The sequence below is a fragment of the Rousettus aegyptiacus genome, unplaced genomic scaffold, assembly GCF_014176215.1.
Source record: "Rousettus aegyptiacus isolate mRouAeg1 unplaced genomic scaffold, mRouAeg1.p scaffold_m13_p_3, whole genome shotgun sequence".
Classification (NCBI taxonomy): domain Eukaryota; kingdom Metazoa; phylum Chordata; class Mammalia; order Chiroptera; family Pteropodidae; genus Rousettus; species Rousettus aegyptiacus.
The window spans coordinates 141633538-141649886 of record NW_023416306.1 but is presented as its reverse complement, the minus strand read 5'-3'; the positions used below and the strand labels follow the sequence as shown (position 1 = coordinate 141649886).

Genomic DNA, 16349 nt, shown 5'->3' with positions numbered 1-16349 from the left:
CTCCTATTCTCTGAAACATTTGGCCATGTCTCAGAGTTTCATCAGAGAAAAAAATAAAACCCAGAAAATGTATGGGAAAAAAGTCATAACTGACTGTATTTGCCAAGGCAATTATATTCATTCAAAAAATATTCAGTATGGAGATATGTATCAATTATAAAGTGAAACACTTGGCTTCTATTTAAAATACTCTATTTATAGCTCACTGGGTATTTATTTGTCTTAGTCAAGCTGACAAAGGTCTGCGCTCCTAACTTATGTATTCAATGTAAAATTAAATGAAACAAATTTACACACATTAAATCTACTGTTCTAAATTCTTTCTAAATAAAACTTCCTCTTACCAGTTAACAACTTGGTTTCTTTTATTCCAATGATTTTTATTGACTTATTAAATGTTAATTGGACATTATTTAATGGCACTGTTGTAAGTCAACAAAAATTTAACTATTGCCATCTTGTGGTCAGACATTCATATAGATGAAACAATGTCACTTTCTTAAAGAGAGGTATTTACCTTTAAAATCTTACCAAGACATTTTCATATAAGCTGAGAAAAATGATCATTTTACTGCACATAACATCCCCCCAGGAGACATTTATAATTTTAAGAAATTATAATTTTTTAAAAACTAAATTAAACATAAAGTCATTGACCATGAATGATAACAGTATTCAGTAGAAGAACATTGTCAGTCCTGATACTATGTTAGGAATATTCATTTGCTTTATACACTCATGATTAATTTTTAAATGCCATAAGAAGAGTTTTATAGGCAATTATCTGTAGGATTCTAAAATATAATATTAATGCTACAATACCAAAGTTATAAGGTTAAAAAAGTAGTTGGGAAGGCAAAGTTGTCACAAGTTGGAGCAAGAGAGGAACAGAAAACAAACAGAAAAGTAAAAACCTAAACCTCATATAGCATAATATTAATAAACAGCTTCTTAATTTGGGTCCTCCCTAAAATGCCAAATGCATAGTTATATTTGCAATTACGCGGGCACTCAATAAGTGGAATAAAAAAAGCACAATTATAAAAACAAAGAAAAATATTCCACCACTTAAAATATTCCAAATACTTCTTCCTGGATTGTGAATAGAAAGTTTTAAACAGAAGGCTTCTTAATTTCTACTGCTAAATTTCAGAATTTAGGTTATATGAAATTTAAATGACTAAAAAGCAAGAAAAGTTCATTCATATGATAGCATTTAATGTAAGAATTCCTTGTTTTTAAGTTGTACTTGGTCAATATCACCACATAACACTAAATAACCTTTACAAAGCACCTTACTTAACAGCCATAACCCCTGCCTTTATCATATTATAATTCAAAATAGACAACTATGATATAGATACAAACCCATACATAGATAAAAAGACATTCACTTGTATAAGAACCAAAAGGTAAGATTAAAGGGAAAACACTAGCTGAGAGTTTTTAAAATCTATTTAAAAATAGAGTTTATTGGTAAAAAGAACTAACAAATATATCGTCAAATATGATACCAGATTATTTAAATGGACCAAATGAGAAAAAACAAAAAGAAGACTTAGCAAGATGTATGTAAAAGTAAAAATTTCTCATTATATATTTGTTCGATATCAAGACAAGTATCAAACTATTATATTATTACAAGAAAATGAATCTTACCTTGCTGTTGTGAAAGTGAAATTTCAGATTTGTTTCTTACACATATTACACGACTTTGTGCTGGCTTGTGTTCAACTTGCTTCACATCTTGGTCTTGCCTTTGTTGGTACTAAAGAATTTAAGACATGAAGTCATAGTATTATTTTTAAAGTTACTATAAATTAATTTGGACAATTAAATCACTTAGGTACATGCCTCCTAACTGCCCAAATGGGTAATACAGTACATGTTACTAAAGAAAAGATATGCAAACAAAATCTTTAAAAAGATTTGGATAATACACACAGATTTCCAATATTCAAATCATTTGTCTATTTTTACTAGAAAATTCAGAGCTACTTATAAATCAAACTATGCTTGATATATATAAGATGGATTTAGACAAGATAAAAACTTAATCTGGCTGTAAGCTCTCCCATATTACTATTTTTGCATAAAATGAACATTTGCATAATGCACTGCAATTTTCAAAAAGCTTTTATGTATAGTAACATCATTTAATTCTCACAGGTATAAGAGGTATTGTTATATTCCTTCACCATTCAAGAAATGTATACTCTACCATAAGCCTCACCGTTGCTCCTTCTTACCTACATAACCTAAACGAATTTGGAATTTACGACAGTCAAAAATCCCTTCACAATCACACATCACAAATTGTGATGACTTTAGCCATTTTCTTTCTTCCCTTTCCTATTTTATGGGCCTAATTACGAATGAGTCCCTAAAAAAAACAGCTATTAGTATATTTGACAGGAACTTAAAAAGAAAGATATCTCTGGACTCATAAACAACTACAAGCAGAAAAGAATCTGAAACACCTGTCCACATGGACTCAAATGTAAACCACCCTGACTGGCAGGCACCTATTTACAGATAGAAACGAGTAACTTTAGACTGCAGTCGTAACAACGAGCTTTAACTGTGGTCTTCTAAGTTTAGAGTCATTTGTCATGTAGGTTTCTGCCTTGAAACAAGTATTATTTCCATGTGCATTTCTAAGATGGGTACTATGACTATCTATGGCTACGTTAGCTTAGAACCTCCTTATTGATTCTCTTCCCTACCCATAGTGATTAAGGGATGAGCATTGTAGATCTAAAATGCTTGTGTTCAAATCTGGCTGTCATTTTCTAGCTTTGATCTTGGGCAAGTTATTAACCCCTCATACCTCAATTTCTTCATTAATAAAACGGGGATAATAATAACTAACTCATGAGGTTGTTGTAAGTATTAAATGAATTAAATATGTAAAGAACTTAGAACAGCATCTGGCAGAGTAAGTACTGTGTGTGCTATTATTATTACTAGCCATATTTCTCTGATAAAGAAATCTAATGAATGAATTTTTTGAGGTCCATTCTTCAGGTAACACTTCATAGTTTTATTTTAAAATAGGCCAACAATTAAAGACAGTAATCTTTATTTCTAAAATAGTTTTATTGAAACATAATTGACAGACAATAATTTTCACATACTTACAATTTGCTAAGTTTTGGCATATGTATATAATATCCCCATGAAACGATCACCGCAGCCAAGAAAATATATTGAACATATCCATAAATCTCAAAAGTTTTCTCAGATCCTTTTGTGTTCCTTGCCATTACTATAGTTTGCATTTTCTAGACTTTTATATAAGTGGAATCACAGAAAATGCATATTTTGGAGGGGGGCGGTCTGTCTTATTTCCCTCAATGTAACTTTTGCGAGAATCATTCATGTCATTTTATGTTTCAGTAGTTCATAGCTTTTTGTTGCTGAGTAGTATTCTTGTACAGATTATACCACAGTTTGTACGTTGACCAATTATTGATGTACATTTGTGTTGTTTCCAGTATGGGGGCTACTACAAATAAAGTAGCTACATTCAAGTACAAGTCTTTCTGCAGACATATGTTTTAGTTTCTCTTAGGTAAATCCTTAGGAGTAAAATGCCTGGGTTATATAGATGTTTAACTTTTAAAAGAAATTGCCGAATTGTTTTCTAAAGTGGTTGAATCATCTTACATTCCCAACTAGCAGAGAGTTCAGTTGTTCCAGTCTTTTTAATTCTTGATATTCTAATGGGTGTGAAATAGTATTTCTTTGTGATTTTAATAAGCATTTTCCTAATGATTAATGATGTTGAGAATCTTTTTATGTGCTTACTTACCATCAGTGTATCTTCTTTAGGAAAGATATCTGTCCAAATACTTTACTTTCTAATTGGATTGTTTTCTTCCTATTGAATTCTGTGAGTTCCTCATATATTCTGGACACAAGATAAGTGATTTCTAAGTATTTTCTCCCAGCCTTTGGCTTATCTATTCATTCTCTTAACAGTGTGTCTTGAAGAGCAGAAGTTCTTATTTTGACAAGACCCACTTGGTAGTTTTGTTCTTTCATGGATAGTGCTTTTGATGTCATTTCTGCTTAACCCAAGGTCAAAAACAATTTTTCTTTTATTCAGAAGATGTTAACAGATATTTATTCGTTAGTAACTAGTTTTTCCTGATCTTTGTTTGATCACAGGTTATTAATACTAAATCCTACATAATAGTGATTCATAAAGAAATCTTTATTTTACATATTTTCAGCTTTCATTCTCTATATCATGCAATGCTATACAATACCATGCAATGAATACTTACTGAGTAAACTACTCCACAGTGAGAAATATACTGCTATTACACAGATATAAAACTGTACTTAATAAAATGAGCATTTTTTTTTACATCTTAGAGAGTAATTACCCTATTTTTTTAAATATATGATTGCATGGACCTCTGGTTTAACTCAATATGAAATTTCTTATCTTTTATGGTAACACATTTTATAAATTTTAATGTAATAAATATTTACTGAGTACTTATATGTACAAATAACTGAGCTAGAAATTACATGGGGTTATAGAGGTATAAATGTTAATAGCTACCTAACCTAGGTAGCAGGCATTTTAAACACATTAATTTATTTTTAAAAATTTAAATTTTTAATTTAAAGACGAGGAAATTAAGGCTTAGAAGAAGGCTAAGTGATATGTTCAAGGTCACAGCTAGAAATGAAATGAGCTAAGGTTTATATCCAGGCTTGAGTAAGTAAATAAAGGAGGCATGATTTGAGGCTATCTGACTCCAAAGACTATGCTCTTAAGAGTGTACCATACTAAGGCAATATTGTTACCATTCTCATTTTAAATAAAGCAAAGTACTATTGACCCTGTACCTGAGGAAAATCTTCAGCTGCTACTGGTAATTTAACATCATTTTCTTGTGCTGTCAGAAGTGTTGTGGGAAGAGAAAGATGAGAATCTGGCTGCAACTCCAATTCTCTCATACTCATTGGACCATTACTAGCACATGAATCTTCATAAACACCACCTGTTATCAAATATACAAACAAAAAGTTAAAATAAATTGTTTCTCTTAGACAAAGAATAAATAATTGACTAAAATTACCAATATTCCTTACCTACTGAATTAGAGGTAGCAGTGTCCTTCAACCAAACACCCAGTACAAAGCCTTTACTGCAATTAGGACCAAAACTCATAGAGAATGCAAAAAGTGACTATGTTCAAACAAATCTATGGACTGTTCTAAGGTTCCAACCAACAAGTTGCTCATGCAACCTAGACCAAATCTCCATTCCTACACACCAACTCCTAACACATTAGCTTACCTTTTTTTTCTAGTAGGATTGAACAGAATACTTTCTATCTAAGGGGCAATTTCTTGGCTAGAAAATGTTGGTATTGCTTAGTGTTGTTCTGTAGATATTTTTCTTCAAATGATCAAGTTACTCTTTTCTAGAGTTTATATAGAAGAGCAAATGACTGACAATTGCCAAGAAAAGTATAAAATATAATTTTAAAAAGGGAAACTTGCCCTATCAGATAACAGAATGTGTCATAAAGACAGAATAGTCTAATAATATATTTTAGATAATAAAGAATGTTTTAGGTCCAGAATACATAGAATAAAGAATCCAGAAATATATTCCTACATCTATAAGAATTTAATATGTAAATTGGTTAATATTTCCATTCAAAAAGATAGTAAAAAGATAGTTTACATAATAACTAATGCTGACACAACCGGCTATTTATATAGAAGAAAATCAGATGGGACTTCTACCTTACACTAGCTGTAAAAATAAATTTCGGATACATTTAAATATAAATATATACTAAATAATGAAAATCTTGCAAAAAAAAAATCTAGGAGACTACAAGTATAGCTTGCATTATGGGAAACCTAACCAAGCCATGAAAACAGAAAATATAAAAGACAAAAATATAACTATGTAAAAAAATTTCATTATATGGCAGAGATCATAAATAATGTCAACAAATGAAGTACAAATTTAGAAAAAGGTATTCGTAAAACAGATGACAGAAAAGATCTAATAAATATAGAAAAGTTACAAGAAAATTTAGAAGTTAAAAGATGGGGAAAGAACCAAATGGACAACAAACATGAAAAGACATAAACTCAGTAGTTGGAGACACGTTTTTATATTTCAACCGACAAAAATAAAATAACATAAACACAATTTCTGCGGGGGGATGTGGGGAAAAGGCTCTAAAAAATTACTGATAAAAAAACATTGGTTTAAACTTTTAAGACAGTAACTTGGCATATTTATTTTAAAATTAAAAATGTATTTGCCCTGGGACCAGTAACTATTCCTGGGAAACTATTCCATAAATTTAAAATGCAACGATATGTTAGGATATATGTGTATGGATAGGTACTTGAGCATTATTTACAGTGGAGGGAAATGGTAATAAAGTAAATATTCATCAACAGAGCAAAGACTGAATAAATTATCAGAAATCCACACTAAAAGGTTTTATGCCATTGTTTAAAATAAATCTAAGCAATATCAATTGACCTGGAGTAATTTCCAAAGAGTTTACTGAGTAAAAACAAAATGCAGGTGAGTGTGCATGATATAATCTCAACTTGTAAAATAATGATACACACATACATTTATGTGTGCCTACCGTATACATCTCGTGTGTGGATGTGTATGATTATATATATGTGTAAGGAAAACAAAGTTTATACACCAGAATCTTAGTATGAGTTACCTGGGGTAAGGCATAATATGGGACAGGAAAAAATTGTGAGGAGGAGGAGGGTGGATGAAGGGCTCTCAAAAAAAAAAAAAAAAAAAAAGAGTCTACAATGTAATGTATGATATAAACATATTTTGTTTTTATATAAAATTATATGTGGTTAATGTATGGGTATAAAGAAAAAATTAATTAAAAGGCCACAAGGTATATTTTTATGAAGAAAAAAAACTAAACATAGAAACCCAGAAGGTATATAATCAAACATCTTCCCAAAAGCATTTAAAGTGCATAATAGCTTTCAACTCACGTAACACTCTATCATTTAACATATATTTACTGACGATACACTAGGAGCTACATGCTCTGCTAGATGACAGGAATGACAGTGAACAAAGTAAAGTCCCTACCCTCAATTGAGATTATAAATCAGTGTAATAACATCAACATTAGGCAGGTGACATTAGAGGACTATACAGAAAGCACATGACAGGTACCGACTCAGTGATAAGGTATCAGGAAAGGATTCTATGACAGCAATCATAAAAACGTTGGATTTGCTGTGCCACTTCTAAAAAGTATGTTCTTTGAGTGTGGGTATATTGTCTATATAATGTAAGTTAACCCTTTGTAAGAGGGATGCTTAAAGTATTTCGTTCAAGTCCAATTAATTTAATGAATCATAATTTGAAATCCCTGATTTTACTTTCCTAGAATTTTCTTATGACGAAGCAACCATGGTAGACTTTCAGAGAAGACTAAGTCCACTTGGAATTGCCAGGAGCAGCTTTGGATCTGGCATGTCTAATAGATAATTCCATTTGTATGAAACCCAAAGGCACCTCAAATTCCACATCCATAAAAGCCCACTCATCTATATTTCCTCCTAATTCTGTCCTTCCTCCATATTCCCTCTCTCTCAGTGAATGCAAATACCATCTATTTAATTATTCTAGCCAGAAACCTGGAGATTTCCTAGACTTCTCCTTCTTTTGTACCTCTTGTATTCAAACTATAAATTGTTCATTCTCATAAATTGTCTCTCATGTCTCTCTTTTTATATATCCTTGCTGCTGGCTGAATAATGTCTCACCAGGTTTACTTTAATAGCTATCTAATCAGCCCCCTTGCCTCCGGACTTAATCCTCTCCAATTTGTCCATCACATTGCATCTCAAATGATCTTGGTAAATAAAAGGCAAATATGATATCACTCATTTACTTATAATCCTTAAAGATCTGTGAATATTACAAAACTTTCAGAATTAGTAGAAACTCAAGATTGAATTTTCCACAGGAATAAAGTAAGATTGATGTTATTTTCCATTTTGCACAAAAATTTATTCCTACCATCTAGCATAAATCCAAAAACTACCTGATATATAATTCAGGGTTTTTTAAGACCTGGTTTCTGCTCACAGCTCCAATCTCATCGCATCCTCAGCTCTAACTCATTGATAAAGTACTTATATTTCTGATTAAGTCTTGCTATTCTTTATCCCCTTGTCTATATTCTGCCTGGAAGGTCACTCCTCACTCACTACATGACAAACATCTATTCGTCTTTAAGAACTCATTTCAAGCAAGCCTCCTCTCATGCATGAAGCCTTTTTTGATTGTCCTTCAAGACACAACTGTCCTGTACTCCCATTCTATATGGACTTCTTCACAATAACTATAATAATTGATTGCATATTTTTGCCATCTCTTTTAAAGATGGCAACTAGTTTTTCCTCTGACTAGAGAAAAAACTAGTTCATTATGGACAGGGCCTTACCAGGTTTTATATTCCAAGCACCCAGAATGTGCTTAGAGCATAGCGAGCATTCAAAAAATATTTCCTGAATGAATAAATGAACAAACTGGAACACGCTTATCATAATTCACCATCTGGCTAATTCCTTTAAGATTCAATTTCACACTGGCTCTTGTGGGAAACCTCTGAGCCCTCGGGGGTGGGTTGAGTTCCTCCACGCTCCCAGAGCAGTCTGTGTTGTACTAAACACATGATATTGTAATTGTTGTCTTTCTTGTATTTCATCTACAGTAGTTTATAAACTTCCTTGAGAGCAGACATGTGTTATCTCTGTATTTCAAGTGCCTAATATAGCACTAATGTAGTTCCGGATACACAGTAGGTATTCAATTCAAGTTTTCTGAATATATGAAGAGCTATAATGGATAGTAAATCCCAGGGTCTTTACAATTTGTTCAAAATACCAGTTTATATTTTAGAGTTACTTGACCCAAAATACACAGAACTGGAATTCAAACTGACATCTGAAACTCTAAAAGCCCAAATTCTTAGTCACTTTGCTTTATTGCCTCATCTATATGTTCAATCTTATATTATGCCACATGACTTATTTTTTTCAATTAAATTAAACAATATCTACTGTGTACCTACTATTAAAAATACACTATATTGTAGGTAACCTGCTAGACCCTATCACAGTATAAGGAGGGACTGAATACGACATAGTCTCCTGGATTTATTCTATAACCATTTAACTAGTACTTAGTTGTTCCCTAGTACCTATCAGCTCTCATGTGATCTGCAAGAGCCATCTAGTGTCAATTCTGTTTAACTGCAATCTGCATAGATAACTGGATACAAATATGTCACAATTTATGTTTTTATAATCCTACTAATTTTGAATCCTACTAATTTAAAAGAATATAAAACATTTAATGCACAAAATGAGAAATAATTCCATTCTTACTTTACATTTATTCCCATGGAAAATTTGGTCTTGAAATTCTTTTAATTCTGAATGATATAAGGTGTTTACTCAATATAAAATTGAGACTTTAAATACTCTATACTAATGGTTTTCTAACTTCAGGCATTTCCTTTTCGGATTTCTGGAAAATCTGCATCTCTCCAGAAGTTGTTTTCACTTAAGAGAATGCAACAATAAAAATGAGAAAATGGTAAATGAGAATATATATAGTTGATCCTTCCTCACTAATTCAAAAACTCCTTATCTGCAAATTCACCTACATGATAAAATTTAGTTGTAACCCCAAAATTAATACTTATAGCACTACCGTAGTCATATGAGAACATGTGTAGAGAAGTGAAAAATATGAATCACCCTAATACACTTTACCAGCTGAGGGTGAACGTAAAGACGCTTTGCTGTATTTCAGCTCCTACCTTGCAAACAAGTGTCCTTTTTACTACTTAGTGACATGTTTTAAACATTTTTGTACATTTAGTTATTGACTGTTGTTTAAAATGGCCTCCAAACATAGTGTTGAAGTGCTTTCTAGTGTCCCTAATTGTGAGAAGGATGTAATGGGCCTTGCAGAAAAAATATCTGCATTAGACAAGCTTCATTCACGCATGAGTTATAGTGCTGTTGGCCATGAGTTCAATGTTAATGAATCCACAATATATATTAAATAAGTGTCTTTAAATAGCAACACACATAAAACCAGGTTATGTATTAATCAACAGACAAAAATGTTATGCAGAGGTTAATAGGAATCTAACCCTATATTTTCCCGAGGAGCAACGGTTCAGTATTTGCTAATTCAGCATTCCAGGTGACTCTATAGAACACAATTACTGCAAATAAAGAGAATCAACTCTAGTGATTAATATTCTCTAGTCTGTTCTAATTCCCCAAGTGTTACAGTAGAAAGTTTAGGTAATAAAGTTCCAAAATAGTCCTGAGTACACTGAGCACTGACTTTTATATATAGTGTAAAGAATGAATTTCTACAGTATTATCTAATTTAATCTTAATCCTAAACAAGATCTGTTATATCAAAGTTTTGATGTGCTAGTTATATTTTTTCCAGTATACATTAAAATAACTATATCACTATTAAAAATGTTTAAGGGTACATATGCATATCACCAATATTATAACATGTACCACCTACGCAATGATTCATGTACCAACACTGAAAAATGGGTCACATTCGAGGAAACTGCTGTAGATCTCACAGAAAAAGTTGTTAACAAACTTTTCAATTATGACAGCTCTTTTTAACAAAGAAATCTTGCAAGGTCCCACCTAAAAATAGTTAAACACTTTTCTCAATTTCAGATTAGGAATACTACTATAGATTATAATACAAAACAGAATACAGCATTCGGCATGGAAACAGTACAAAGAAAGTATAATGGGATTCAAAGTGAATATCCTGTCAGATGATACATCAAGAAGAAATATTTTGGTGTATACCTGTAACTGTGTTAAACTGCTGAGGTAATGGCTTAAGAGCGCATTTTTGATCCAAAGACTCTGCATTAGTGACAAGCTGCTGCCCATAGACAGAATGTCTCATTAAGATGTTCTCTGCTGCTGCTGTCAACCTAGGCCTTTGTCCTTCGCTAATTTCACCAGCACTCCTTTCCAAGTCCTGTAAAAAGTTGAAACAATTGTTAAAACCATTATATTAAAACCAAGTCAAAACAGAAAGTATTTGTCAAATACCATGCATGATCCAGACCACTTGACTACCTAAAGGTATTTTAGAAAGTGCTTATTATATCACATACATGGTACATGAAAGAAAAGTTTAAAAAGTTAGTTTAAAGAGGCACTTAGCCATAGGCTTTCTTTTTAATATCTTATTTTTATGAAGTTAAATAACCATTATCTACTTTTTCGAACTTCGAATTAGATATCAATAAAATACATGAGAAAATTTTTATTATTTAAGGCACTAAATGCTGGAATACATTACCTATTATTCACAAAGCTTCAAATCAGAATAGAAAATTTATCTCTCATTCTTCATTAAGAACAATTGCCTAGATTTGTTAGTGTAAACTTCATAATAAACAACTGATGAGAATATATCTAAAATGATATAAAGATTATGCCTAAACAGTTACATTTTTAATAAGTAGTCTGACTAAAAAAAGACTACTTTAATTATGTTCAATAAAGTTCTGTATGAATAAAAAAAGTACAAATGTTTCTTTATCAAATATATGAAATAAAAAACTTTAAAAAAATTAAGACTTCTATTTTCTTTCTGTTATTAAAAATTAGGTACCTAATCATTACCATGTTTTGTGACTTGGAGATATTCTAATTAATGAGTTTACTAAACAAGACATGAATAAAAATTCCAATACCTGGAAGCTCTCATGTTTTTCACTTGAAAGGAGTTAATTTCAACCAAGTGGGATTTTTTTACTAGAATATGTAAAGAAATCACTGCTGAAACATTTTCGATGACTCTGATGACTACAAAATAAAATCTAACTTCTTAGTGCAGAATTCAAGATTTTCTACAACCTGCCCTAATTCTCCTCTGTACACTTCTATCTTTGTTTGATTTCTAACCTGACTTTTCTTTGGCAATACCAACTGCCTAAACATCATTCAAATAGAAAATGATGTTTTGCAATTAATACAAAACCCTTAGAGACTCTTGGGCAAAGTTCAGAAGAACAATGGCAGATACATTTTCTCTAGAAATTAATTAGAAATATTTCACAATGCCTATATTACTCTGTCACTACTGTGTAAAATGTTGTGTATTATGAATCAATTTTCTAGGGTACTTATAACTGTTGAACACCTTAATACTTTATGATCCTACTGAAGATTTAGTTAACCTATTCACAAAACGCTCTCACACTCACATGTATTATTTCTGTATTTTACCCAAAGCTTAGATTCATGTAATTCTTTTTTTCTAAGTTACGCTGTCTGTAACTAATAGTAATGTATCTAATCCAACTGTATGAACGTACAAATCGCAGTTTTGCCATCATACTGCTCTCACTGACCTAAACCCCCCTCCGGGCAAACACTGAGAAAGACTGATGGCTAACTTGATCCAGTGTGTTTGAAGAAATGGGCTGCATCATGAGGCGGTGGTGGCTGGAGGGGCTTTAGTCAGAGGAACGATTGGGGGCTTGTTTCTTTCCCTCATCAGCCTGAGATCATCTCTGCTTGCCCCTTAACCATGAGGATCTTGGCAATGACTCAGGCTAAGATACTAGTAAGCCTAGAGCAATATCAGGAAGCAAGAAGGCCCAACTGGGGTGAAAAATTACAGGTGAAATCTGACCAGGAATCCATGGGCATTCATTCCTTCACCCTCTTCTCCTCTAAACCCTAGGACTACATTATGAAACCTCCATACTCCTTCCTAAATATCTTAGCTTGTGACGCCCTTACCCAAAAATATCTTAATGGGCTCCACAGACCTTACTACCACCTAAAGTTATTTATGATCATCTGCTTCAACCTACTTCTCCAGACTGATCTCTTTATCTAAAGCTCTAGTCACACGGAGATTTTCAGCACTTTCTAAATATGCCCTAATCTTTTTTGGCTCTTGTCCTTAACATATGCTATTTCTACTTCTGAAAAGTCCTTCCCTTTCACTGCTGCCTGGAAAAATCCTATGGGTCTTTAAAGATTCACATCACTATCATATCCTGTAGAAAGTGTCATCAAACTTCAAGCGGAGTTCTCCATCCTCTGAACTCATATAGACATACAAACACAGCTATCTGACCTTTTATTGGCACTATAGAGTAATTGATTAAGCCCATATCTCTCTACATGACTGCTAGCTATTTATAGGTAGGAATCCTGTCTCCTTTTTATCTTTTCCAAGGCTGTATCTGGCATATAGTAGATACTCAGTAAATGGCTGTAGAAAGAAAAAAATGAATGAATAATTCTCATATACCACTTAAAAGAGTTTCATTTTTGTTTTTGTTTTTGTTTTGTTAACTGTAGAATAAGAAGGCTGGAACAGATGGCCCAAGTGCCTTTCAGCCGTAAAACTCTATAGCCTTGTGATTTCAGGTTAAAGTTACTACAATGCTGATCTCCAAATAAACTGAAGTATTAGTATGCTTTAACTAAAAGTAGAAATATTTTGTTATTTTTTTCCTGCGTGTAGATCTAACAAAAAAAAAAAAAAAAAAGGTTAAAAAGTACCTCTGAATGATTAATTGCTTGATGTGAAACAAGTGATTCCTGGTTTTGTTTAGCAAGGAGAGAAAGAACTGCACCTCCAAGAAATTTTTTATGGGGCATTCTAATCACTTGTCCTTCACTGGGAGGATCATCTTCCTGAATGAAATATAAAGACAATTAATACATCAAAAAAATTGTATCAAACAATTGTATTTTTCACAATTTATGATTACTAAAACTTAGCAGTTATCATGAAAATGGTCATATTAGCACTTAATGAAAAGAAGATGGATTCTCCATTTTTATTTATTTCTCATTCCCATTTGACTAAATCAAAAGCCTTTTATATTTGACTCAAATATAAACTATGATATAAAGTAATTTGGTTACATTTAAACTGGAGATTATAAAAAAAGGAAAATTAACTCTGTCATGTGACTGAGTTATGATGATTCATAAATATTTTATACTTGGGCTCACAAGGTTTCCAACTTCCTTTATGGAGTACCCAAAGCAATGCCACAGTGTGGTAAGGAGGCAAAGCACTATAGTGATGCTGCAGCCTAGACAACAAGCAAAAATGAACAACTGCAGGAATATATTAAGGCATCTATAAGATCTTCAACTGTCCCTTTGCCTTTGTGCTGACTGCTGGTACTTGGCTGGGGAGCAGGTTAACTGTGAGCCCTCACTGGAACACCCAGCCTAGGCTACCTGGCACCTCAAATTAGAACTGTCTCCAAAATGAAGTACAGTGTGGGCCTACGAGTCAGAGAAACTGGATTCCTTTGCAAATACGAGTATTAATATGATTTTAAATTCCATATTTTTTTTTTACTTAAGTATTTTATTTTGAATGAAATAAAGTTTATTAACTCTAGATTACAAGTCCTTATTTCCCCAGCTGTATACAGATAAATACCTACTGGTACATGACTTCAAGTTATTCCCAGTTTTTCAAGATTGTACTTCTACATTTGACTTTATTATGAATTTGTAGTATATCTGATTTAATCTTAGTAAAACTATCAATTAGAGTTTCGTTTCAAATGTAGAAAATGAAAGATGTTAGTACTGGTTCAGTTCGGTTATTTACTTTGAACAAACTTAAACATGCTATGGCACCTTAAAGTTCTAAGAATGGATAAAGATGCCATAATGACATTAAATAGGACAAATGATAGTATAATGCTTATCTCAAAATAAAGACATCTCATTTATGCTTTCCCCCATGTTATTTTATACATTATATCTATTAAAATACATAACATGACAACTTAAGGGCCATTTTTTTCTTCCACAGAGCTAGATAATAACTAAAAAGAGTTAGTATCTCTGGGTCCTATTTCAGTATTTTTTTTAAGCCACTGAATTCAATTACTTTTTAGCAAAAGAATTATAATAATGGTTGGGGAAAACATAAACGTATCATAATAGAGTTAAAGTCCTGCCCTAAATATTGTAAAGGCAACATCCGACATCAGCTAGCATTTCATTACCTAATTATATTAACTGTATTTTTCAACTACTGGAGCCACAGAGGTTAACGATTTTCATTCTCACAATTATAATAAAGAGATATGAAAGAAACCTTAAATTCCTTCATAGACATTTTATTAAATTTTATGTCTATAACCCAAATATTTGAGAAAAAACCCTGATCAATGGCAAGAATTCATTGAGAAATTCTTCACATCAGAATTCAATGTAGAGTCAATCATTTCTTACCATTTCATGGGCATCATGCAGAGTACTGGATAAGCTATCATTTAGGTTTGTCAGATACAGTCCTCCATCTCCTAGAACTAAAAATTAAAATGTGAAACTTTAGAAAAAAGAAACATAAATTTATAAAATAATCTGACCATAAAGCCATAGAACATTACATTTAAACTACTACAATAAAAACACTGTCAAACTTAATAAATAACAAGTCACAAGTTAATCTCACCAGTATTTTTAAAGTACATTTTTCAACAAAGATGAATTTCTGTTTCACAGGCTTGTCACAAATTATAAACATCAACTATCACTATGAAATTGAGAAAGAGGCTCGCCTATATACTACTGATGTAATTGATGTAATTTAAAACTGGTTAACCTTTCTGAAGAGCATGTTGGCAACGTGTCATTACTTTAAACGTGCATTCTCTGACTCAGCAATTCCACTTCTAGGTATGTATTCTAAGTTGTCAGATAAGTGCACAAATATATATATATATGTACATATGTGTGTGTGTGTGTGTGCAAAGATGGTCAATGGAGAGTTTAGTATGGAAACTCTGAAAACAATCTAAATGCCCACCACTACGGAAGCTCTGTTTTAAATAAATAGCACAGCCACTAAAACAACAACAACAAACAATGAGATAGAGCTATATGTATTCGTTTAGAAAGATGCCCACAATATATTATTAAGTTAAAAACTTCAGGTTTCAAAACAATATTTCTAAAATAAAAATACATACACATAGAAATGTATTGAGTTATCTATATGTGCATAGAAAAGACTGGAAGGGAATAACTCAAACTATTAGGAGTGATGCTAATTCTGGAGGGTGGGATTTATGAGGTTAAGATCCAGAATAGTTAACGTGCCCAGAGTCCATATTCTTCCCACTATACCATGTTAAATCTTGAAAATTAAATAGAAACACTTTGAACAGAAAAGTATTATTTAGGAATTATCAAAATCTAAGTATTACTTAGGAATTATCATAATC

The 16349-nt window shown here is 32.0% G+C and overlaps 1 protein-coding gene across 4 annotated transcripts in view; it reads right to left on the bottom strand.

Annotated features, from left to right (window-relative positions):
- The window catches only part of KIAA0586 (KIAA0586 ortholog), an 84106-nt gene that overhangs the window by 24905 nt on the left and 42852 nt on the right, over window positions 1–16349 (bottom strand). For all 4 annotated transcript variants that reach the window (XM_016128985.2, XM_016128989.2, XM_016128988.2 and 1 more), the window contains 5 exons: window positions 15355–15431; window positions 13648–13782; window positions 10918–11095; window positions 4867–5021; window positions 1660–1768 (listed from right to left, as the gene is read on the bottom strand). In XM_016128985.2, the coding sequence (XP_015984471.2) occupies window positions 1660–1768; window positions 4867–5021; window positions 10918–11095; window positions 13648–13782; window positions 15355–15431 (654 nt within the window). The remainder of the gene's footprint in view (window positions 1–1659; window positions 1769–4866; window positions 5022–10917; window positions 11096–13647; window positions 13783–15354; window positions 15432–16349) is intronic.